The 25,354-nt window shown below is 32.2% G+C and overlaps 8 protein-coding genes and 1 pseudogene across 8 annotated transcripts in view; 8 read left to right on the top strand and 1 right to left on the bottom strand.

The window, feature by feature from the left end:
- LOC123009819 overlaps positions 1 to 12,503 on the bottom strand; it is a 36,003-nt gene extending 23,500 nt beyond the window's left edge. The window contains exon 1 of the mRNA XM_044406339.1: positions 12,330 to 12,503. Within this exon, the coding sequence (XP_044262274.1) occupies positions 12,330 to 12,470 (141 nt within the window). The 5' untranslated portion in view covers positions 12,471 to 12,503. The remainder of the gene's footprint in view (positions 1 to 12,329) is intronic.
- Positions 1,975 to 3,151, top strand: LOC123009811 (procathepsin L-like). Its single transcript, XM_044406332.1, has 3 exons — positions 1,975 to 2,101; positions 2,158 to 2,496; positions 2,550 to 3,151. The coding sequence occupies exons 1-3, from the start codon at positions 2,012 to 2,014 to the stop codon at positions 3,105 to 3,107; spliced, it is 987 nt and encodes a 328-aa protein (XP_044262267.1). The 5' UTR covers positions 1,975 to 2,011; the 3' UTR covers positions 3,108 to 3,151.
- LOC123009812 (procathepsin L-like) lies at positions 4,497 to 5,699 on the top strand. Its single transcript, XM_044406333.1, has 3 exons — positions 4,497 to 4,651; positions 4,706 to 5,044; positions 5,098 to 5,699. Exons 1-3 carry the CDS (start codon positions 4,562 to 4,564, stop codon positions 5,653 to 5,655), a joined length of 987 nt encoding a protein of 328 aa, XP_044262268.1. The 5' UTR covers positions 4,497 to 4,561; the 3' UTR covers positions 5,656 to 5,699.
- LOC123009816 (procathepsin L-like) lies at positions 6,121 to 7,303 on the top strand. Its single transcript, XM_044406335.1, has 3 exons — positions 6,121 to 6,297; positions 6,354 to 6,692; positions 6,746 to 7,303. Exons 1-3 carry the CDS (start codon positions 6,208 to 6,210, stop codon positions 7,301 to 7,303), a joined length of 987 nt encoding a protein of 328 aa, XP_044262270.1. The 5' UTR covers positions 6,121 to 6,207.
- On the top strand, positions 7,727 to 8,828 carry LOC123010127 (annotated as a pseudogene).
- On the top strand, positions 10,883 to 12,088 carry LOC123009808 (procathepsin L-like). Its single transcript, XM_044406328.1, has 3 exons — positions 10,883 to 11,001; positions 11,048 to 11,392; positions 11,443 to 12,088. The coding sequence occupies exons 1-3, from the start codon at positions 10,909 to 10,911 to the stop codon at positions 12,004 to 12,006; spliced, it is 1,002 nt and encodes a 333-aa protein (XP_044262263.1). The 5' UTR covers positions 10,883 to 10,908; the 3' UTR covers positions 12,007 to 12,088.
- A 337-nt stretch (positions 12,504 to 12,840) lies between the features above and the next one.
- LOC123009818 lies at positions 12,841 to 13,830 on the top strand. The gene is made up of 3 exons (XM_044406337.1): positions 12,841 to 13,093; positions 13,151 to 13,442; positions 13,501 to 13,830. Exons 1-3 carry the CDS (start codon positions 13,008 to 13,010, stop codon positions 13,504 to 13,506), a joined length of 384 nt encoding a protein of 127 aa, XP_044262272.1. The 5' UTR covers positions 12,841 to 13,007; the 3' UTR covers positions 13,507 to 13,830.
- A 124-nt stretch (positions 13,831 to 13,954) lies between these two features.
- Positions 13,955 to 19,689, top strand: LOC123009807 (cathepsin L-like). Its single transcript, XM_044406327.1, has 4 exons — positions 13,955 to 14,097; positions 14,229 to 14,328; positions 18,570 to 18,923; positions 18,983 to 19,689. The coding sequence occupies exons 2-4, from the start codon at positions 14,233 to 14,235 to the stop codon at positions 19,553 to 19,555; spliced, it is 1,023 nt and encodes a 340-aa protein (XP_044262262.1). The 5' UTR covers positions 13,955 to 14,097; positions 14,229 to 14,232; the 3' UTR covers positions 19,556 to 19,689.
- A 2,237-nt stretch (positions 19,690 to 21,926) lies between these two features.
- Positions 21,927 to 25,354, top strand: part of LOC123010192 (cathepsin L-like) — a 4,598-nt gene continuing 1,170 nt past the window's right edge. The window contains exons 1-3 of the mRNA XM_044406891.1: positions 21,927 to 22,082; positions 22,214 to 22,313; positions 25,135 to 25,348. Coding sequence (XP_044262826.1) covers positions 22,218 to 22,313; positions 25,135 to 25,348 — 310 coding nt within the window. The 5' untranslated portion in view covers positions 21,927 to 22,082; positions 22,214 to 22,217. The remainder of the gene's footprint in view (positions 22,083 to 22,213; positions 22,314 to 25,134; positions 25,349 to 25,354) is intronic.

Here is a 25,354-nt window from a genome sequence, read left to right as displayed (position 1 = left end):
ATCGAAGCTTCATTTTATTAAAAGGTGACGCTATACTTAAAAAGAAATCTGTAAATACTGTAATTCGATAATTATTATAATATTACGTCCAAAAAGTACTGAAAACTGAAAAAACCCACTTCAAACAAAATAACAGATCAAAAAAATGTAACCCATTTTGTTAACATTCTTATTTGTTCAAAGTAAAGAAATTTGGACCTACAAGTACTTATAAATTTTGATAAGATGTGACTTCTTTATAAATTTTGGCGATCTGCTTTAGCGGAAAAAGTTCTTATATCATAAAGAAAAAAAAAAGATTTTGGTAAAGTATTTGGTGTTTGTTTTTTTTTCTGTAAATAAAATAATTAAGCCAAAAAAAAACTACAATTATACATTTTTACTACATATTCACAGTCTCTAGGTTAACCCGCAAACACCCCCTCACAAAATTAAAGATTGGATACGGCACTTAATACAATTGTAAAAGTTTTTCAAAAGCTAGAAAGATTAATAAAAAAATTAATAAAAAATAACAATTACTATTTTTTGAGCATATAAAAAAACAATAATAAATAAAAGACTTGAATACGGTTAATTTTGTTAATTAAAATAAAAATTTTCCAACTAAAAAAATAATATCTACTATCAAAGATCAAAGATAATGAAGTTGTTTCCTTCGAATAAAAAAGATAATACAATATCAACTTAAAATCAAGTACTGCTTCCTTTAAAACGTTATAGTAAAACTGATTTTATCACAAGAACTTTACTTCAGGTCCAACCAATAAGGTTTACGAAAAAAGGAAAATAGGACAGTTATATAATTTTAAAAAATCCCTTTTACTACGAGTACAATACTACTAGATATTAAACAGATGTAAGAATAAATAATCATTTAGTTGTTTTTAAGACATTTGTATAACGTTAAAACATAATTAACATTAAGTTGGCAGAATTAAAATTAAGAATTAAACAACCACAAAATCTGTAACAATTACAAGAGACTTATAAGAAAAAAACAAATGGCAAGTTATTAAATAGTCATTTTTACAGAATAAAATAATGATGTTTCGAGTGCCCACTACGAGAATGAGGAGCTACAGTGTCTCGGGATAAGTGAAACAACTCAACTAAAAGTCAAAAAATCTCGATTTAAATTTTATTTTATGGGGTTTAGTGCTGCTTGGTTAAAGACTAATTTCTAACATAATTTTAATTTTGAAAAATCAGGTATACCTTGAAAATTTTCAATTAAACTTATTTTACTGTAAAGTGCCTTTTATGTGGCAAGCACACTATGATAAAAAGAAAATATTTTTAAGTATATTGCCAATTTTGAAAAAAAATCTGTCAATAAATAACTTTAAAAAATGAAAGACAATTTTAAATGGACCAACGTCTAGCCTTAAGACTATTAATTTCTCAATTTTGTGATAGCCAGTTAATTTCAAGTAAATTTATTTTGTGCACAAACATTAAAATAAAAAGGAAAAAACATTAGAATAATTGGAGAATATAATCTGGACTATAAAAATAAATTAAAACTATACACAATTCATTCAAAATATGTAAAATGTGACGTCAATAAATATTTTGTCTTATAAATCAACAAATAATACCTACTTAACTCAATGATTATTAAAAAATAAAGTGAAGTGCACTTATTGATTTCGCATATACAGGTGTTCCAAATTCCAAAATCCAATTATGATGTATTAATAACACTCTCATAAAAATAAAAATTCAAAAATTTAACAGTTAAAACGTTTAAATGCGACTAAAAGCATAAAATGTTTTTCTCTCACCTCAGAAAAACTACTCATTTTCCTGACTAAATAATTTTTAGGATCGTACTGTATATTTTTATCAAAAAATCAAAAGACAACAATGCACACTTGTAGAGATGACCATGAAAGATCTGCCTTTATCACAAATTACAATCACGAATCATTATCACAAATTTTAGTATAAATTGCTTAGTCGGTTCTACACCAACATAAGCCGGGTTATCCAGCAGAAAGAAACAACCATGAAAACATTCATCGTATTTGCCTTGACTGTCGTTGCTGCTTTGGCAGTACCTCAAACAGCTGTGCACCAAAAATGGGCTGAATTCAAGGTAAAACCGAAAAAAATTAAACCAGTACAACAAATTTTAATAATTACATTTTATAGCTGACCCACAAGAAACAATACAGCTCACCAATTGAAGAACTCAAACGCAAAGCTATCTTCCAGGACAACTTGGCCCAAATTGAGGAACACAATGCCAAATACGCCAAGGGAGAAGTCACCTACACCAAAGCCATCAATCAATTCGCTGACATGACCAAAGAAGAATTCATGACATATGTCAACCGTGGTCTTGCCACCAAACCCAAGAAGAACGAAAAACTTCGTCTTCCTTTCGTCAAATCTGACAAACCCGCCGCTGCTGAAGTCGACTGGAGAAACTCTGCTGTCACCGAAGTCAAAAACCAAGGACAATGTGGTTCCTGCTGGAGTTTCAGTACTGTGAGTAATAAAACAAAACCATTTGTTTCAAGTTCTGATAATTTATCCATTAGACTGGAGCTGTTGAAGGCCAACTCGCCATCTCAGGCAGAGGTTTGACCTCCCTCAGTGAACAAAACTTGGTCGATTGTTCGTCACAATACGGAAATGCTGGTTGCAACGGTGGTTTGATGGACAGTGGCTTCGACTACATCCACGACTATGGTATCATGTCCGAAAAAGCTTACCCTTACACTGCCATGGATGGCTCCTGCAGATTTGACGCTTCAAAATCCGTCACCAGTCTTCGAGGTTACTATGACATCCCGTATGGAGATGAAAGTGCTCTCCAAAGCGCTGTTGCCAACAATGGTCCAGTCTCTGTAGCCATCGATGCCACTCAAGAACTCCAATTTTACTCTGGCGGTGTCTTCAGCGACCGATCCTGCGACCCTCAAGCCTTGAATCATGGTGTATTAGCTGTGGGTTATGGCTCTGAAAGTGGTTCTGACTACTGGATCATCAAGAACTCCTGGGGAAGCAGTTGGGGAGAAGCTGGATATTTCAGACTTGTTCGTAACTACAACAACCATTGCGGTGTTGCAAGTCAATCCTCTTACCCGGCTTTGTAAATATTAATTATTCCTTATTAATTAATAAATTATATTAAGTTCAACTGAAGTTTTCTATACTCGTAAAATAATTTAATAATTCAATTAATTTTTTACAAAATTAAAACATAATGATGTTTCGAGTGCCTACTACATAATTTTAGTTTTGAAAAATCAAGTTTGCCTTGAAAACTTTCAAAAAAAACTTATTTTACTGTAAAGTGCTTTTTATGTGACAAGCACACTACGATATGTTTAAGTATTTTGCCAAATTTTGAAAAAAAATCAATTAATAAATAACCCTGAAAAATAAAAATAGTATACAGGATGATACACGAGGAATAATGAGCCTGACCAAATTCTCGATGCAACCAACATTACAGTTGCCGCAAAAAACTTGCGAAAAGTAATGGTGGTTGCATCGAGAATTTGGTCAGGCTCATTATTCCTCGTGAATCACCTTGTATTATGTTATTAGGAGTAAAAGTAATTGTTTATGTGGCGGAGCTGCACGGAGTGAGGCAAATGATTCAGCTGAGCCACATAAACTCACTTTTACTCCAAATAACATAGGTATACTATTTAATCTGCAAACGGTTCAGATGGAGAGAAAAGAGCAACACACCAATAATCAAGTAAATCACCTCAATAATCAGGACACTTTGCAATAAAATCATAACAAACGTCACGTGTCAGTTTCAAAATTTGTGTTGAGATTTTCGTAAGTGTTGATTGATTTAACTAGTGAATAACTAGTGTAGTTTATAGTGCAAAATGTCGAATGCTAATAATCTACACTGTACCTCGCCAGAAAATGCTGAAGCAGCGAAAGAGACAAGGAAGAGACGACACTGGTAAATGTTAAATAAAAGTGAAAAACGCTTAGGGAAAAAAACTGTGTTTTTACCCCATGTCTGAAAGGAAAAACTTTTACTTGTGTCAATTAGTCATAAAAGAGTCATTTTTCTCAAATATTAAAATAACTGTAGAATATAATCAAAAAATGTAAAATCTGACGTCAATAAATATTTTACTTTATAAATCAACAAATAATATCTACTTAACTGAATGATTAATTAAAAAATAAAGTGAAGTGCTTAATTCTGAGTACTTACTACTGATTTCAAATGAACAGGTGTTCCAAATGCCAAGATCCAATAATGATGTTTTAATAACAGTCCCATAAAAATAAAAATTCAAAAACAGCTAGAACGTTTAAATGCGGCTAAAAGCATAAAATGTTGTTTTCTCACCCCAGAAAGACTACTTATTTTCTTGACTAGAAGATGTGAGCAATTTTGAAGGTCATTCTGTTTATCTTTATCAAAAAATCAAAAGACAACAATGCCCACTTTTGGAGATGACTATGAAAGATATAACTTTATCACAAATTACAATTACAAATTTTAGTATAAATTGCTTAGTCGGTTCAACACAACAACATAAGCCGGGTTAACCAGCAGAAAGAAACAACCATGAAAACATTCATCGTTCTCGCCTTGACTGTCGTTGCTGCTTTGGGAGTACCTCAAACAGCTGTGCACCAAAAATGGGCTGAATTCAAGGTAATAACGAAAAAAATTAAACCAATTGCGATAAATTAATAATTACTTTTACAGCTGACCCATAAGAAACAATACAGCTCCCCAATTGAAGAACTCAAACGCAAAGCTATCTTTCAAGACAACTTGGCCCAAATTGAAGAACACAATGCCAAATACGCTAAAGGACAAGTCACCTACACCAAAGCCATCAACCAATTCGCTGACATGACCAAAGAAGAATTCATGACATATGTCAACCGTGGTCTTGCCACCAAACCCACGAAGAACGAAAAACTTCGTCTTCCTTTCGTCAAATCTGACAAACCCGCCGCTGCTGAAGTCGATTGGAGAGACTCTGCTGTCACCGAAGTCAAAAACCAAGGACAATGTGGTTCCTGCTGGAGTTTCAGTGCTGTGAGTAATAAAACAAAACCATTTGTTTCAAATTCTGATGATTTATGAATTAGACTGGAGCTCTTGAAGGCCAACTCGCCGTCGAAGGCAAAGGTTTGATCTCCCTCAGTGAACAAAACTTGATGGACTGTTCATCAAAATACGGAAATGCTGGTTGCGACGGTGGTTTGATGGACAGCGCCTTCGAATACATCCAAGACTTTGGAATCATGTCCGAATCAGCCTACCCCTACACCGCCAAGGATGGCACCTGCAGATATGACGCTTCTCAATCCGTCACCAGTATTTCGGCTTACTACGATCTCCCCCCTGAAGATGAAGTATCTCTCCAAACCGCTGTTGCCAATTATGGTCCAATCGCTGTAGCCATCGATGCCACCGAAGGACTCCAATTTTACTCTGGAGGTATCTTCCAAGACGAAACCTGCGACTCTACGAGCTTGAATCATGGTGTATTAGCTGTTGGTTATGGTCATGAAGACGGTTATGATTACTGGATCATTAAGAATTCCTGGGGAAGCAGTTGGGGGGAAGCAGGGTATTTCAAACTTGTCCGTAACTACTTCAACCATTGCGGTGTTGCAAGTCAAGCCTCTTACCCGGTTTTGTAAATAATAATTATTCCTTATTAATTAATAAATTATATTAAGTTCAACTCAAGTTTTTTCAATTACTCAATAACATTTTAAAAAACAATGGTTAAAAAGCTAGAACAACTCAAAAGACTAAAAATTTTTAATAAAAAACACAACAAAAAATAATAATGCGTTAGTAACAATAATTCTAGTTGTAATTACAATTACTTAACAAAAACAAACAAAAGATAACAAATTGAAGGATTTGGAAGAAAACTTTTGATAAAACATGTGTCGATATTCAAGAAAAACTTTGGTAAGTATTTGGGATTCAGAAATCCCAGCACAACCCTGATTCTAGTGGCGTCAAATGGTTAATTTTAAGTAGGTCCATATTGATACAAAATACACAATGCGTCCAATTTCCAATTTGTCATAGTTACAATTAATTAAATGTAGTCAATAGCTAGCATGTGAATAATCCAAAGATTAAATCTTTTATCTCATTACGAGGAGAAGTTATCAGTTAAATTTTACTATAAATTTCACTATCGGCTTTAAACTAACACATACCCGTAACTAATAACTATGAAGACATTTGTTATTGCTTTTTTAACCGTCGTTACTGTTTGGGCAGTGCCCCAACTTTCGGTCCACCAAAAATGGGCCGAATTCAAAGTAAGTTACTCTTGAGTTGACAGATTTTTCAAACTAATTGTAATATTATTCTACAGTTGCACCATAAGAAACAATACAGCTCCCCTACTGAAGAACTCAAACGTATGGCTATCTTCCAAGACAATTTGGCCAAAATTGAAGAACATAATGCCAAATACGTTAATGGAAAAGTCAACTACACCAAAGCCATTAACCAATTCGGTGACTTGACCAAAGAAGAATTCTTGGAATACGTCAACCGTGGTCTTGTTACCCGACCAAAGATGAACGAAAAACTTCGTCTTCCATTTGTCAAATCTGACAAACTCGCCGCTGTTGAAGTTGACTGGAGAAACAAAGCCGTTACTGGAGTCAAAGATCAAGAACAATGTGGTTCCTGTTGGAGTTTTAGTGCAGTGAGTAATAAAAGAAATTAATTCGTATAAATTTCTGAAAATTTATCTGATAGACTGGAGCCGTTGAAGGCCAACTCGCCATCTCTGGCAAAGGTTTGGTCTCTCTCAGTGAACAAAACTTAGTTGACTGTTCTACCGAATACGGAAACGCTGGTTGTAACGGTGGTTTGATGGACAGCGCCTTCGACTACATCCATGACAATGGTATTATGTCCGAACAAGCCTACCCTTACACCGCGGAGGACGGAGACTGCAGATTTGACGCATCTCAATCCATCACTAGTCTTCAGGGTTACTACGACATCCCCTCTGGAGATGAAAGTGACCTCCAAAATGCTGTTGCCAACAATGGTCCAGTCGCTGTAGCCATCGACGCCACTGCTGAACTCCAATTCTACTCCAATGGTATTTTCTATGATTCCTACTGTGATCCACAAGCCTTGAATCATGGTGTATTAGCTGTTGGTTATGGTTCTGAAGGCGGTTATGATTATTGGATCATTAAGAATTCCTGGGGAAGCGGTTGGGGAGAAGCTGGATATTTCAGAATTGTTCGAAACTACAACAACCATTGTGGTGTTGCTAGTGACGCGTCGTACCCAGCTTTGTAAATATCATTAAAATATTATGTATTGTAAAAGAAATGACTGACACAAAATTTAGAATAAATCATTTTTTTTATTATTTTATCTTTAATGCAAAGTGCGTACCTCAAGTTTGTTAGAAAGGTGACCAAACAAGAAGCTACAAAATCAGAAGATTGTTAGATAACAAATATTTTAATGACAATTTTCTCTAAACAGAGATTTTAGCATGTATAGTACACTTAAAACTTTCGATGCTTGCTTATCATAGATTCCATTACAACCTAGATTCCAGTAAAGTCAAGTGGTGCTTCAATTTAAATAAGTATTGATACAAAATACACACACAATGCGTGCAAATTTCCCATAATTATATTTATAATTTAGTTATCAGTTAAAATTTACTATAAATTGCACTACCGGCTTTAGATGAACTCATAACTAATAAACATGAAGGTATTAGTTTTATTTGCTTTATAAACCGTTGCTTTGACAGTGCCCCAATCACCAGTCCACCAAAAATGGATCGAATTCAAAGTAAGTCACATTACACTTGATAGATTTTTAATCTAATAGTAATGTTACTCTACAGTTGAACCACAAGAAGCAATACAGTTCCCCAATTGAAGAACTCAAACGCAAAGCTATCTTCCAAGACAACTTGGCCGAAATTAAAGAACACAATGCCAAATACGCCAAGGGAGAAGTTACCTACACCAAAGCCATTAACCAATTCGCTGACATGACAAAAGAAGAATTCAGAGCATATGTCAACCGTGGTCTTGCTACAATGCCAAAGAAGAACGAAAAACTTCGTCTTCCTTTCGTCAAATCTGATAAACCCGCCGCTACTGAAATTGACTGGAGAAACTCTGCTGTGAGCGAAGTCAAAGAAAGACCAAGCATATTGTGGTTCCTGCTGGAGTTTTAGTGCTGTCAGTAATAAAACAAAACCATTTGTTTCAAATTCTGATAATTTATCCATTAGACTGGAGCTGTTGAAGGCCAACTCGCCATCTCAGGCAGAGGTTTGGTCTCCCTCAGTGAACAAAACTTGGTCGATTGTTCGTCAGAATACGGAAATGCTGGTTGCAACGGTGGTTTGATGGATAGCGCCTTCGATTACATCCACGACAATGGTATTATGTCTGAAGAAGCCTATCCCTACACCGGCATGGACGGCAACTGCAGATTTAACGATTCACAATCCGTCACCACTCTTTCGGGTTACTATGACCTCCCCTCTGGAGATGAAAATGCCCTCAAGAATGCCCTTGCCAACAATGGTCCAATCGCTGTAGGTATCGACGCCACAGAGGCACTCCAACTCTACTCGGGAGGGCTATTCTATGATCCCTACTGTGATCCAAAAGAATTGAATCATGGTGTATTGGTTGTTGGTTATGGTTCTGAAGACGATTTTGATTACTGGATCATCAAGAATTCCTGGGGAAACGGCTGGGGGGAAGCCTTTGTGGTGTTGCTAGTGAAGCCTCATACCCGGCTTTGTAAACAATTACTTCCACAACTCATAGTTAATACATTAAATTAAATCCAACTTGAGTTTTTCAATTGCCCAAACCAAATTTTTCCCCTTATTTGAAAAAAGCCAAGTTAACGAGTGTTCAAACACAAACCGATGCAATAATTTTTGTCATTTAAAAAACAGGAGTATGCAGATAGTGTAGTTCCAACTAATTTCTAGTGAAACTGTACTCTGATTCTAAAATTATACCGACAAGAAATAAAATCTAGAAACAGAAAATATTAACATTTACTTAAATCTCCTGTCACTCATTTGAGAATGTTTAACCAAACATTTAATTAAAAAAACGATGTAAAATAAAAATAAATCATAAAGTAAATGAGCATAAATATTAAAATTTCGCTACTAACCTTCTCCCAATTTTACAGCATATAAAATATCTTAGATCTCATTTGAAACACTTTCAATAAAAACATTTTAATTAAAAATTTCAAGCATTTGTACATTTCACGAAATGCTTAAATTTGGGCCTAATGAAGAAAAAATGACATACAGACTATCCCAAGAGTATTATAGTGCCCTAACTATTTTGGGTATAGTTTTAGCTACAAAATCCTAAATTCCGTAGTTTCTCACAAAAAACGGTCTCTTGCGTTGTTTTTTCAGTAAAATTTATGTTACAGACCATAAAGAGCATTAAAATTTAAAATTAAATTCTTTTTACCCTATGCCCCTCCAACTTAGGATGCTTCTTATTACAAATTTCGACATCTGATCTTAGTGATCTTTGAATTCGTATAGATGTATTAAGATTATCAAGTGTACCAAGTATCAAATGTAGTAGTTTTATCTACAATGGATTCTAAAATATTGGAAGAACCCCATTAAAAACCCTTTCAGAGTGTAGCTCCCCTATACGAGTAGTATTTTTCATACATACATACATACATACATACATACATGTTACGTGTTCATAGGAAACTTTTGTCTTAAAATTGAATATTCCATTACCTGCCACCAAAAAAACAGAAGGCATCATTAAATTTTACTTTTTGATTTTAATTAAGAATTATTATTGAAAATACAAAAGTATATTTGTTTTATATATACCAACAATTATTTTCGACTATAAAAAAGCTGCATATTTAATTTCAATTTTTTCCTCAAATGACAAACTACAAATTTTGTTTCATATTCTTCTTACTGTATGCACAAAACTATGTTTTCTTTTCAGATTTTGATTGCAGAGTTGCCAAGTTACTCACTTTTATTTTTGCAAAATTTTGAAAACTACTGTGCATAATTTTTTTTTAAGTTCTATTAATTCACAAATGAAAGAATTTTATTTTTAACAGCTTTTTAATAAAAATTACATTTTGATTATTAGTACTAAATCCATTTTTAACGTTTATGTTAATTTATAAAAAGCAATTACCTTGAAAAATAAAAATAAAAAATCAGAATTGACCGATAATTTTGAAATTTGGTATAGAGACCCAAATGTTGATTCTAAACAACTTTTCTTAATAACTCTTCGTAGTATTTGCCACATAAGACACTTTACTCTATAAAAAATAGTTTTATTGAAAATTTCCAAAGCATACTTAATTTTTGAAAATTAAAATTATGTTAGAAATTAATCTTTAATCAAATCAAAAAATTTGTATCTTTTAAAAGAGTTGTTTCACCTGTCCGGAGACACACTGTTTGTATTAAAAAAATAAGAAACTGTAGAATCAACAAGAAAATAACCCCTTTGAATAGACTTAATAATTAACATTTTTAAAATAACTTGCTTTCCAAAAAGAAATAAATTTCATATTTTACATTAATATTACTTCCAAGATATTACATATTAAAAAAATAACATTGTTTGTTTATGAAGATTCATGTAGTAAACTTATGTTAATCATTTATTCAATAATTAACAAATTTATTGTTTAAATGAGAACAGAAAGAAACTGTAAAACAAAAAAATATTGAGATCATACAAATAATTAGGAACACATGTCAAAATAAGAGTTTGGCAATATTCTGAAAATTCAAGATAAATAAGATTTACAACCGATAGCACATTACTTAAAAACCACTCTGTTGTAAGTTAATCCATACATTCTCGACAGTTCTGATCCCCTGGTAATCTATAATGGAGACATTTGTTATCATTTTAATAACCGTAAGTGCCACACTGGCATCACCCCAAAGAACAATAAATGACCAAACTTGGTCAAAATTCAAAGTAAGTAGTGTTACAAAAAATTTCCCGTGGTAACATTTCATTTCAGCAAACTCACAATAAAGAATATTCTACTAAAACAGAGGAAGTGAAACGACTGGCAATATTTAGGGAAAACTTATCCAAAATTGAAGCACACAATACGAGATTCAAAAACGGAGAAGTCACTTATTTCAAAGCCATGAACAAATTTAGCGATTTGACAACAGACGAATTTCTTGCTTTTATCAATCGTAACAAATTAACAAAGCAAGAAAAAAACTACCAAAACCTCAAAAAAATTAACAGCACAAAAATCGAACAATATGAAAGTCAAGTCGATTGGAGATCGAACGGATTAGTTAGCGAAGTTAAAAATGAAGCAGCTTGCAGTTCATCGTGGAGTTTCAGTGCTGTAAGATTATTTTTAAAATCCTAATGTTTAAATTACTTTTTTTGTCGAAGATTGGGGCTGTTGAAGGGCAACTGGCACTCAAAACAAACCAATTAACTTCCCTGAGTGAGCAAAACCTAATCGACTGTTCCGCAGACTTCGGCAACAATGGTTGCAATGGGGGTTTTGCGACAAATGCTTATTCTTACGTCAGTCAACAAGGAATAATGTCGGAGAATGATTACCCATACGAAGGGAAATCAAATGTTTGTAGATTTGACGCTTCAAAATCAGTTACAACCGTCACAGGGTATTACGATATTGACGCCAACGACGAAATATCCTTGCAGAATACTATAGCTATGATGGGGCCCGTTGCCGCCACTGTTGAAGCAACCGAAGAACTTCAATTTTATAGTGGGGGAATTTTATTGGACGAAAAGTGCAATAATAAAGTTCCAGATTTAAATCATGGGGTTCTTGTGGTTGGTTATGGAACGAAAGATGAAAATGATTTTTGGATTATTAAAAATTCCTGGGGGAGCAAATGGGGAGAAGAAGGCTACTATAGGCTTGTACGTAATCATGGTAATAATTGTGGTATTGCAACTTCTGCAACACTCCCAATTTTATAAAGCAGTTGATTTTTTTTCCAAGTTATGGTTTATAATAGCAAGTTCATTTAAGTTGAATAAAAACCAAAATGACTCACTCTAGTCTTACTCTTTTTAAATCCAGTTTTACAAATACAATACCTAACCTAAAAATCAAAATTACACAATTACTGCAATTCTCACTAGTCACCTCTTTACAAAAACCACTCTTGCAAGTTCATTAAAAAAACACCACTTTATTACCCATAATTATGACCTAAAATTGTGTTTTTATCAAAAACCAGACAATTTATTTTTAGGTTAGGTATGACATAACAATCAAATTCAAGTGAAGTTGGACTTACCACAGTGCCCCCTTCACCCGATGCATGTCTGAATGGGTCCGAAACTTGTTTCAAAAAGAAGTTGCGAAGAACAGTTCTTCTTTTAGCATTTTCTTCCAAAACTTTACGCCTTTCAGCAGAAACGTCAAATTGTTCCGCCATGTTTTCACAACTGTGGAGTGTTGGCGACACTGGTTATGAACAATGTTATTTAAAAAAACAATAATAAGATTTAACACTTCATTAAATAACGTGAAATTTAATAAGCAATGGTTTATTACTACCAAACAGTATAAATTTAATGTATAACTAAATTAAATAAAAATTTCAGTACCAATAGTAAGACAGTGAACACCCTAGATTTGTTTAAATTTTGATTTTTTTCGTTTCATCTACATTTTTGTTTGTTAACAATTAAAATAAATGTTGCTACAAAAAACTTGACTTAATTTATTAACTAATTAGCCATTATTGAACAATGATTTCACTTTGCCAAATACGGATATTATGACCGAAAATATGAAAATTCAAATCTACATATACATTACCGACCAGCGATCATACAGGGTTGATCAACAGATCATACGTGGATCATACCGACATAACCCATAGAATAAGAAGAAGACATAACATTTCTTATCGAAGCGTGGTCGTAGTTGTAATCTTTAGCGGCAAAATTTTTGTAATTCATTTGTGAAAATGGGTAAAGTGTGTTTTTTGTGCGGTTTTAGACCATCTAAACGAGTTCATGACCCCCCAAAAATTCAGCAGCGTTCCTTGCATAGGTATGATTACAAATTCCAATTTGGAGACATTCCTTAATATTAATTATTATTTTTCAGTTTACCAGCGAAAGAAGAAACACGTTTCTTATGGATCAAAATTTGTGGTTTGGAAGGAATGGTAGATGAGTATCCTCACTTGCGTATATGTTCTGCACATTTCACCAGTGAAGATTACATTGATCCTAAAGCAAAAGAAAAAGGAGGTCGAAGTTTGTTTTTAAAATCAAATGCAGTACCTTCAGTGTTGGTGCCACATCCTATGGAACCAGTTCAATATGTCCACAGCGTCAACCTGAATCTACTAGTCAGACCTGTAGAAATACTTCTCCAAGATGCTCTCATGTCAATGGTAAAAATTGAGAGTTTTGACATGAATTTTAAAATTTAATTTTTGTTTTTTATTTTAGCTGTAACTCCCAAAAAGAGTCGATTTCCTGAACCTATGTGAATGAAATATCTCCATCAGATTTTGCAACTCCTCAAAGAATTAAAAGAACTCTGTTTCTAGTGAAGTCAGAATGTGATAAGAAAAGCAGGAAAATCAAGCGTTTGCAGAATAAAAATCGATATCTTCAGAAAAGAATTATGTCTTTGAAAGATCTGGTTAAGCATCTGCAAAAAAAAGGTTTGATGACAGAAGAGGCAGGAGACAATTTAATGGTACATATAAATCAATTAATTCATCTATTTGATAACAAACATAAAATTCTCCAATTCTCAACCAACAAATAGCTCATAACAATAATATTTATTTTCTAAGGTATTTTAGTGTTGTTTATAAAATACTGTCATGATAGTTATAGTTATATGTTTTCATTATAGTTTAAAATTTACAGTACTACACAGTATTACAGTGTCAGTGGTCATGTCACTGGTCTTGTTGGTAGGAGTACTTCCTGGTCAGCTGACTTTTATGTACAAAACAAATTGACTCATTAAAATTTTCTACTCACTTCAAGTTTTGGTGTGAGTGGGAAAAGAGCATTCGAACAAATTTTAATAAGGTGATTATGCTTTTTTTCATTTTAATATTATTAGATTGGTCAGAAATTGTTAATTTCAAACTAACCACCCTACTTTTTTCCATCAAAAAGCAGTTAATTATATTACTAACTTATGCATTGATATTTTACAGAAATATGAAGTTCCTGATATTTGTGGCACTTTGTGTGGTTGGCATCAGTCAGGCAGTGTCTTTTTTCGACCTAGTCCAGGAGCAATGGGGCGCTTTCAAGGTCAGTATTGTTTGAGATTCTTTTGCATTATCTTCGATTATTGACATTTTTGCTCTCTCTTTGCCATCATGATATAAAATTGTGTTGATTCAAGGTTAAAATTCCGGAAATCGCAATTTTAGATGCAATTTCTTTGTTCATGAAATTTTAAAACCAGTTATTTTTAATTTATCTGTACCAAATGATGAAATTTATATTTATTGTTTGTAGACGCAATACAATTAACTAATTAACTTTGTTGCTAAGCGACGGGGCAATCATTTATGTAGGAAGTACCAATATGTCCTCAGTGTTTCCCCTAACTGAATAACATAGACGCATTATTTGCGAATGAATTATTTGGAATGTTGTATGAAAATAAGAAATGTATTGATGATAACCTTTGAATGTTTACTAAAACAAACTTTTATATTTATTTATTTAATGGATTTTGGTACGAAATGATAAACAAATTATGTTAAACACAATTCTCTTTACGAAAACATAATACTATTTTTGGAAAGAGTGAAAAAAGCAGTGGAGAGATTATTCAAAACAAAATTATAAGTGTTAACACTTATTTATATGAACAACTAATAACTTTATTGGCAGTGACTATGAGTTTGTTGTGAATCGCAATGTTTAATAAGCCCGACAAGATGTCAAATGTCACTTTTCAATTCGGTAATTTGTTTACACTTAAACTTTCAAAGCTAGCTTTGACCCCAAATTTAAAAAGACACCCATTATTTATTTGAATAATTCAGTGTGACTTTTATTTTAAAAAATAAACAAATTGATACATAAAAATAAACTTGTTTTGGCGGTTTATTTTTAACAGATTTAGGTAATTACAGTTGATTTAATGTTTAATTCGCTTCCTATAAAGCGTGTTATAAACAGATTTTCTAGCTAAGTGAAACAAATAAAGTATACTGCATATTTTAATAGATATTTAACTAAAATCTTTTAAAAAAAATATAGAAATGTTTTATCTGCAAATTAAAAAAACGTCTAAATTGTTTCAGGTTTAAAGCTTTTTCTGTTTTATATCTAATATTTTTTATGCTTTCTGTTGCGTGTCCTGTTGTTTTTAGATTTGAAGCCTTTATGCGTTAATTTGACAAATCTGTCACATCGCAATTCAACTTCATATGAAGAAGAAGCATTTTCAAACATTCTGTACATTTATCACAGATTATTTTCAAGTGTTGATAAGCATTTGGCGTTAGAAGCAAAATTGTTATAAATAAAATTCTAGTAGCACACTTACAAAAAAACATGCAATCTGTGGTTTCTATTCCCTTAGGTATTTGTATTCATGGTCTTAGTTGTCCGAAAAGCAGTGGTAGATTTTCAAGACACACGGAAATTAATTCAAAAATTCACCGTACATTAACATCTATACATATATAAATTCAACTTTGGAGCCGAAGGGCCTGTCCCGCGATGATGGTAAGCGCCCTGATGGTTCGACACTTGTTCCATGGTATAAAGGACAAGCTTTAGTTTGGGATGAAACCGTTGTAGATACCCTTGCCGACAGTTATTTATGAAAAACTTCTGAAACCTCAGGTTCTGCTGCTGAAATAGCATGTCATCGAAAACATAACAAGTATAAGTCATTTCTTCGAATTATATTTTTAAAGGTTTAGCTTTTGAAACTTTAGGCCCTTGGTCTAAGGAAGCTTTTGATTTCCTCAATATAATTGGTAAAAAGCTGATATCTGTTTCTGACGAAAAAAAAAGCTAAACAATACCTGTTTGAGAAGATTTACCTTGCAATTCAACGTGGAAATGCTGCTAGCATTCGGGGCACTTTCTCAGAGTCCGCCTTATTAGCCGAAATTTTTGTTTTGTAATTTTTACTTATACATGTCTATTTTATTTATTAAATTAATAAATTCCTAGGTACAACGAATTTTACACTAATAAGACAATTCAAAATATTTTTGAAGAAAAAATGGACTTTCGGGCTTTGTAAAATAGACATTTTTAACAAATGTAGCAATAAATGTAGATTGGGATTAAAAATGCAAAACCCAGAATCAGGGGCGGACTGGTCAGGGGTGCCGGGGTGCCACAGCACCCCGGACCCTCGAGTCTTACGGGCCCCCAATTAGGTAGGCTTATTATGTCAAGAGCTCATTGAAATAATATCAATAATTTTAAATTTGTAAATAAACTTTCCACAATGCATAGAGCTAATTCATGAAGTGCTGAACCGCGATTTTCGCAGAAGCTAAGTGTGTTTAGTTTGAAGGAATTAAAAAATGCCATCATAACAAATAAAACTATAATTTCTATAATTTCAATGATTTTAGCTCAATTTTGTTTATAAGGTCTTACACGTAGGTATGTAAGAAAAATTCTGCGTGGATTTATACAAGTGATTCAAAAATTTGTGTCATAATTTTAATCACGAATATTTCTCTACAAATGAGCATAGATAGCACAGTATTTATTAATTCAACTCATCAAGCAATAGAAAAATTACAGCTTTTATAATCATCAAGAAATAAACAAATGTTCCGTTGGATTTAATGAAATTTACATTAAATATGACAGCATTGACAGCGATGTCATTCGTAATGGATTGTTTCCAAGGTACGCTCAAAATTTATAAATTCTGATTTTGCAGAACAGTGTACAATTTAGTTTAAACTCAAATAACTCGAGAACGGAACATTTTGGCGATATGAAACTACTTTTTTTATAAAAAAAATGATTGGGCTATATCAAAAACAGAAATAAATAAGCCGAAAAAAAGTTATGATCCCAAAACTGGGAAGACCTATTGCTACCGGAAATGGATAGCTTCTACAAGACTTCCGTTTACACCAAATCAAAGAGTGTCTTTTTGTCCTTTAACATGCAAAATTTAATAATAATCGGGTAAACGATAACAAAAATATTTCCAGAAAATCATTTTTTCATACCGATTTTTGGAAAGTTGTAATTTTTCTATTTTTTGACGTGGTCAATAAATACTGACTATCTATTCTCAATTGTAGAGGGGTTTTCGTAATTAAAATTATGCCACACATTTTTTAATTAACCGATATAAAATATCGTTTTTACTTATATTAATTTAATTTTAATTATTTTTTTTTAATTATTAGTGGGCATAAATAATAGAAAAATCTAAATATAAGTATAAATTTGGTGCACAGAAACGAAAAGAAAAACAAAAATTAAAATTACAAGCAGCCTCTGAAGACGTTCATCTAAAAATTTTATTTTCGTTTATTAAACTATCATGATTTCAACTGACGTCACAATCTCAATAGAGGAAACAAACTCCTTCAAAAAAATTACTACATTAAGTGACAAGTAGTTTTTTTACATATTTTTGTTGTATTGTATATTGGGCCCTCATTTCAACTTAGCACTCCATATAAAAATTTGCCAGTCCGCCCCTGCCTAGAATATTTGAGTAAATCGGTGTTTTTTCCAGTTTTTCAATTATTTATCACTTGAACTTTGACTTGTACAGTAGGGGATTTACACAGCAAAAAATGTTCAGTATCATCATTATAAATATCATATTGCGATAAACTTGGGGTATCCTTTTTAGTTTTCTACTGCGTAAAATGGCTATTAGTACAGCAAGGCACTGAAGTCGATTTTTAAAGTTTAACAAATAACGATAAAAATTTGAAATTCTAAATATTCGATATATGCTACGTATTTTAAATACTAAAAAGATTATAAATTTTAAAAGAACGCATTGTCTGAAAGTTTTGGAAATTTTTTAGATGTTTGTAACTTTTTTAAAACTTTTTTAGTTTTTAAACTAAATGTAATAACAATTGATAGTATGAACAACAATAAATAATCCATAATCAAATTACTGATAATGGGCTATTATCTTCAATGGCTCTCAATTTTTTTTCTGATTTGCCCCATTCTCTGGGCAAAAGCAGGATCGATTTCTCCAAGTTCGACGTCTCAATTTTTTTCTCATTTCTGACTTCCTATCTCATGTCGTACACTTGTCTAAAATTCTTCAGTTGATCGAGCCTGGGGTACATTGTCTATTTTGGGTACAATCCTTTTAGTTTTCTACTGCGTAAAATGACTATTAGTGTAACAAGGCATTGAAGTCGATTTTTAAAGTTTAAGAAATAACTATAAAAATTTGAAATACTAAATATTTGATATATCCTACACATTTTAAATTCTAAAATTTGAAATATGTGGTATTATTTGCTGTAGTTAATTATATAATATGTAGTTAAAACATCAATCTTCAATTTCAGGTCACTCATAATAAACAATACGAAAGCGAAACCGAAGAACGCTTCCGAATGAAAATCTTCATGGAAAACGCTCACACAGTCGCCGAGCACAACAAATTATTCGCACAAGGTTTAGTTTCGTTTACATTAGGTGTGAACAAATATTCTGACATGCTCAATCATGAATTCGTCCACACTTTGAACGGTTACAACCGCACTAAAACACCCTTGAGGAGTAGCGAATTGGAGGAATCTATCACTTTCATCCCACCGGCCAATGTCGAATTGCCAAAACAAGTCGATTGGAGAAAACGTGGAGCGGTRACACCTGTCAAGGATCAAGGACAATGTGCCTCTTGCTGGAGTTTCAGTGCGGCAAGTTTGCCAAAAGAAAATGGGGATTTTTTTTGCTTATTTTTAGTAATTTCTTTCAGACGGGATCCCTCGAGGGCCAGCATTACCGCAAAACCAGAAAATTGGTCTCTCTCAGCGAGCAAAACTTGGTCGACTGTACGGAGAAATTCGGAAATTACGGTTGCAACGGCGGCTTCATGGACAACGCTTTTCGTTATATTAAAGCCAATGGTGGAATTGACACTGAACAGTCTTATCCATACAAAGCCGAAGATGAGAAATGTCACTACAAGCCTAGAAACAAGGGAGCCACCGATCGCGGATTTGTCGATATCGAATCTGGAGATGAAGACAAACTCAAAGCTGCTGTTGCTACAGTTGGACCAATCTCAGTTGCTATCGATGCAAGTCATCCGAGTTTCCAACAATATTCCGAAGGTGTGTACTACGAACCCGAATGCAGTTCGAAACTGGAGCAACTGGACCATGCGGTTTTGGTGGTAGGATATGGAACAGATGAAGATGGTAATGATTATTGGTTGGTTAAAAATTCGTGGGGGGAAAGTTGGGGGGATCAAGGGTATATCAAGATGGCTCGTAATCGGAATAATAATTGCGGAATTGCCACTCTAGCTAGTTATCCATTAGTTTAGGTTGGCTGTGTGTTTTTATGTAGGGTTGTAGGCTCGAATAACTATTACATATTTATGTTCTATTGTGATTTTTGTATTTTTTAAGATGTAGTTTTTTCGTTTGTGAACAAATAAAGTTGTACGATTTCTAAGAACCTCTTAACTTATTTTAATTACCATCAACCTTAACTTGATAAAATTAAAATTTATAGTGTATTACAAACCGTGCAAGAAAAAGAGCTTCATTACAACTGAGCGTTGGTTACCTGTTCTAGAGCGAGGTTTCGATACTATTTTATTCGCAATCATCCTATGTTAAAATAAATTCTGAATAATAAATATCCTGATATAACACATTTAAGTCAACGTAAGCGTGACATGACAATATAATAGCTATTAATATAACGAGAACATTATGCGATTTATAATACTCGAGGACGTTGCTAGGTTAAAAATTATTGTAAAAGTAAATTTGCACTCGTTTTCTGCACTTCACTTTGCAATAAACAAAAAATTCAAATGCACTGACTTTATATGGCATCTTTTTCTGCTACCATTTGTAACGGTTTCTCTCATCTTATAGAACGGACCTACTGAAATAAAAAGAAGCACAAAATTTGCACTGTATTTATTAAATTTCTTGAAAATGTTAAATAAAATTTAAATTTGATTTTTCTAAAAAAAATGTTGACTTACCCTTTAATCCAGTTACTTGTAGCACGATTGTCTTGTCTATTTCCCCGAAAACTGTTCCCATTGATTACTCAAAATTTTATAAATCGCTCACTACTAAATGTCTATTAGGCACTCGAATACACAACACACACTCACTGATGTACAGCTTCCATTTCAACACAATTTTGCACTGAAATAATTTATCCAGACAATTATTACAATTTAAGCGACTTGTACAGGAGCTTGGCTAAGATTGACGGGTTATTGTAATAATCTCTGCAAAAACGGCACAAAAACCATTTCGTAACAGTTCCGAACTGCGTAATCCTGACGTCACAACGTCACAAAGTAATTCAAACATTACCCAAGTCCACCGTTGCAAATGAAAGTAAAAACATGTGGAACATGAAAAACGTCAAAATAACTATTTATTAAATTATGAATAGAAATTAACTGTGTTTTTGCCTAGAAGTAAAATTTTTCTTAAGGATGTTCTCACACCTTTTTGAAAAAAAAAAGTTAAAGGATTCTGTTTTTAAGATACCTATACAGGGTGTTTCACATAACTTTGCAAGGCTTGTGCCTAATGTACGCACCCAAATATACAAAAATCACAGAACACTGGATACAAAAAATAGACATTTAATTATTTAATTTTTGGAAACCCATGACAGTAGTTGTCAAACTAATCACTGTTTTATTAATAGTCATAAACTGCAGACGGCATAAATATAATTGTAGTTTATCTATTTTAATCACTAACTAACTAAAAAACGTTGTAATTTTTGAAAGGGTGAACAAACTAGAGAAGATTATCCAATTTTTCAAAATTTGTAATGGAGTTCGTATCGGAATATGTATTATTGATTGCATCTTACAGGCGCAGACCTCGTAAAATTATGTGAAACACCCTGTATTAAAAAATGTAAAATTCGTTTTCGGCTCGTGAAACTGCTGAGTTTCAAAGCATTTCGAGCTGGTTAGCTGTTTTTTTTTTTGTATTTAAAGGAGTTAAAATTCACTCTCGAAAAAACAGCTCTGTTCTGTTAAAATGTAAAGGCGTTTCGGGACGTGCCGTACAGAAAACAAAAATAAAATGATTTACATTTATACTATTTTTTGGAAAAAATACATTTAATGTAAAAGTAGCTAAATAATTTCTGCAATTTTTAATTTTTGCATTGAGACTTGTATATAAGATTCAACACTTCATTAAAAAGCGTGAAATTTAATAAGCAATGGTTTATTACTACCAAACAGTATAAATTTTCGATTCAAATTTTAGTTTGTACGTTATTGTGTTCTCCCCTGCGCAATATTGAAGCAGCAAATGTATCTCTATCCTTTTTATTCAAGTAAATTTTTAAACTTTCATGTTTGTTTACTATTGTCACTGTCAATAATGTCAGATTACCATTGGTTGTGGCTGTAAACTCTACGCTCTGGGGAGATGAGCACTATGTGCTTTTCAATCGAGGTCACAGATTCCTGAATAGCGACATCAAAGGCGCCGACACTGAGTGAACCATCAGTCGGTGCCAATAGTAAGATAGTGAACACCCTAGATTTGCCTAAATTTTGAATTTTTTCGTTTCATCTAAATTTTTGTTCGTTAACAATTGAAATGAATGTTGCTACAAAAAAATTGACTTAATTTATTAACTGATTAGCCATTATTGAACAATGATTTCACTTTGCCAAATAGGGACATTATGACCGTCATGTTAGTCGTCATGTCACTGGTCTTGTTGGTGGGGGTACTTCCTGGTCAGCTGACTTTTATGTACAAAACAAATTTGACTCATTAAAATTTTCTACTCACTTCAAGTTTTGGTGTGAGTGGGAAAAGAGCATTCGAACAAATTTTAATAAGGTGATTATGCTTTTTTTCATTTTAATATTATTAGTTGGATCAGAAATTGTTAATTTGAAACAAACCACTCTACTTTTTTCCATCAAAAGGCAGTTAATTATATTACTAACTTATGCATTGATATTTTACAGAAATATGAAGTTCCTGATATTTGTGGCACTTTGTGTGGTTGGCATCAGTCAGGCAGTGTCTTTTTTCGACCTAGTCCAGGAGCAATGGGGCGCTTTCAAGGTCAGTATTGTTTGAGATTCTTTTGCATTATCTTCGATTATTGACATTTTTGCTCTCTCTTTGCCATCATGATATAAAATTGTGTTGATTCAAGGTTAAAATTCCGGAAATCGCAATTTTAGATGCAGTTTCTTTGTTCATGAAATTTTAAAACCAGTTATTTTTAATTTATCTGTACCAAATGATGAAATTTATATTTATTGTTTGTAGACGCAATACAATTAACTAATTAACTTTGTTGCTAAGCGACGGGGCACTCATTTAAGTGGGAAGTACCAATATGTCCTCGGTGTTTCCCCTAACTGAATAAAATAGACGCATTATTTGCGAATAAATTATATGAAATGTTGTATCAAAATAAGAAATCTCGTATCGATAACCTTTGAACGTTTACTAAAACTTTTATATTTATAAATATTTATTTAATGGATTTTGATACGAAATGATAAACTGGATAAATTATCATTTTTGTATTAATATTGATTTTTTTTGCTAATAATATATGTGTCGTTGTTTCACAATACAATGATGAAATATAAATATTTATTGCTGATCAACACCTATGCAGAAAATCGATTTGAGTGAACTCAAAAGTGTGAAACAAGTAAAGTTTAAATAGTAATACAAAAAATTCATAATATCAACCGAAATTTTCTCTCATACTTAACCTGTTTGCGTTTACCATTCTCTGAAAGTATGGAACCTTTTGGAACAATACAATATATACCAGGTAACCACCTGTTTTTACCTGTAATTTTTGAACGGCTTTTATACCCACTGGACTTTGGTCGCTTTAAAAATGGTTCAAATATGCGTTGATTTTACAGGATGTTTTATAAAAACACAACAAAAAGAAAAATGCCAAGTAAGATAAGATAACAGTCTGTAGCAAAAGAAATTATTTTTTCAACAGAAATAAATAGGGTCAAAGGGCAAAATTTAAACCTCCATAATTTTAAAATTCTTATAGATAATATTTTTTATTTAACTTTATGTTAAACATTTGAAGTTTGACCACTATAGGAAAATTAATTTGTATTAACTAATAAAGTGTTCAAAAGTAACAATAGTAAAGCAGTTAAAATAGTTATCTAATAAACAATTTAAACAATAAGTGGCATTCTTATGGTTTTTACTTTTTTTGGTAATTATTTTAGTTTTTTATTTTGTTTGTAATAATATATTTTTTCTCATCTTCATATTTTAGTTTTAAGCGTTTCAGAGAACCTATTTTACGAGTCTTATAAATAATGAAAACTGTTTCAAGACAATGAAAATCTAATTATGATAATTATACTTCTAATGTTAATTTTAAAAAAAGATGAAAAATAATATTTTAAACACTATTTTCTTTACGAAAACATATTACTATTTTTCGAAAGATTGAAAAAACAGTGGAGAAATTATTCAAAACAAAATTATAAGTAATAAAACCTTTGTATATGAACAACTAATAACTTTATTGGGAGTGACTACGAGTTTGTCGTGAATCACAATGTTTAATAATTTGACAAAGTGTTAAATATCAGTTCAATAACTTCAATTCGGTGATTTGTTTACATTATAACTTTCACGACTAGCTTTGACGCCAAATTTAAAAAGACCCATTATTTATTTGAATAATATAGTGTGACTATGTTTTAAAAAATAAATAAACCGATAAATCGATATAAAAATAAAATTAATTTGTTTTGGCATTTTATTATTTTTTTTAATTTGTACGCAATACAGAAGATTTAGGTAATTATAGTTAATTTAATGTTTAACTCGCTTCCTATAAAACGTGTTATAAACAAATTTTCTAGCTAATTTAAAAAGTGAAACAAATAAATTATACTGCACATTTTAATAGTTATTTAACTAAAAACTTTTAGAGAAGAAAAAAGTCAAAATCTATAGAAATGTTTCATCTGCAAATTTAAAAAAAGTTTAAAGTTGCTTCAGATTTAAAGCTTTTTCTCTTTTGTTTTTATATTTTTTGTGCTTTCCGTTGCATGTCCTGTCGTTTGTAGATTTGAAGTCTTTTGGCGTTAATTTGACAAATCTGTCTATGTCACTGTCACTGTTTCAACTTCATATGAATAAGAAGCATTTTCAAACATCCTGTATATTTATCACAAATTATTTTCAAGTGTTAATAAGCATTTGGCGTAAGCGTTAGAAGCAAAATTGTTATAAATTAAATTCTAGTAGTGCACTTTGTCTTACAAAAAAACATGCAATCTGTGATTTATATTTCCTTACAAATACATCGAATTTTACACTAAAACAATACAAAATATTTTTGAAGAAAAACTTCATTGAGTTTGGAAAGATATCTTTGAATATAAATGGTCTTTGAAATAGCCAATCTTCGACCTAATTTTTGCTGTGATACTCTAACTTTTTTTAATGGCTTTAATCATTCTTTGTTCCCACAAAATTCTGGGTCGAGGACTTTTTAACACATTAACACGGGGTATACCCTCTTCACATTTTTTTATGGTCCGATAAATTGTTGTTACAGAAATGTTTTGTTCTCTATAAATTACAGCAATTTCACGTTTAGGTATTTGTCCAACTAGATTGTAAATGTCCTAATGAATATCTAGCTTATAAGACATTTTCTAAACCCGAATGAAACAACTAAACTGCCATAACATAAACAAGTTAATTGTCATACTTTACTTCCAGCAGCAACCTGTTTAAACACCATTTGGTATAAATAAAAACCATCTAAAAAATTCTCAAAGCTTTAGGACCATACGTTATGTGATATTCATCATTATTTGCTGTAGTGGATTAATATAATATGTATTTAAAAAGCAATGTTCAATTTCAGGTGACTCATAAAAAACAATACGAAAGCGAAACCGAAGAACGCTTCCGAATGAAAATCTTCATGGAAAACGCTCACAAAGTCGCCAAACACAACAAATTGTACGCACAAGGTTTAGTTTCGTTTAAATTAGGTGTGAACAAATATTCTGACATGCTCAATCATGAATTCGTCCACACTTTGAACGGTTACAACCGCACTAAAACACCCTTGAGGAGTAGCG

Source organism: Tribolium madens, unplaced genomic scaffold, assembly GCF_015345945.1.
Source record: "Tribolium madens isolate multiple individuals breed KSU strain unplaced genomic scaffold, Tmad_KSU_1.1 Scaffold_7;HRSCAF=85;Tcas5.2_LG10, whole genome shotgun sequence".
Classification (NCBI taxonomy): domain Eukaryota; kingdom Metazoa; phylum Arthropoda; class Insecta; order Coleoptera; family Tenebrionidae; genus Tribolium; species Tribolium madens.
This window is presented reverse-complemented; position numbering and strand designations above follow the sequence as displayed.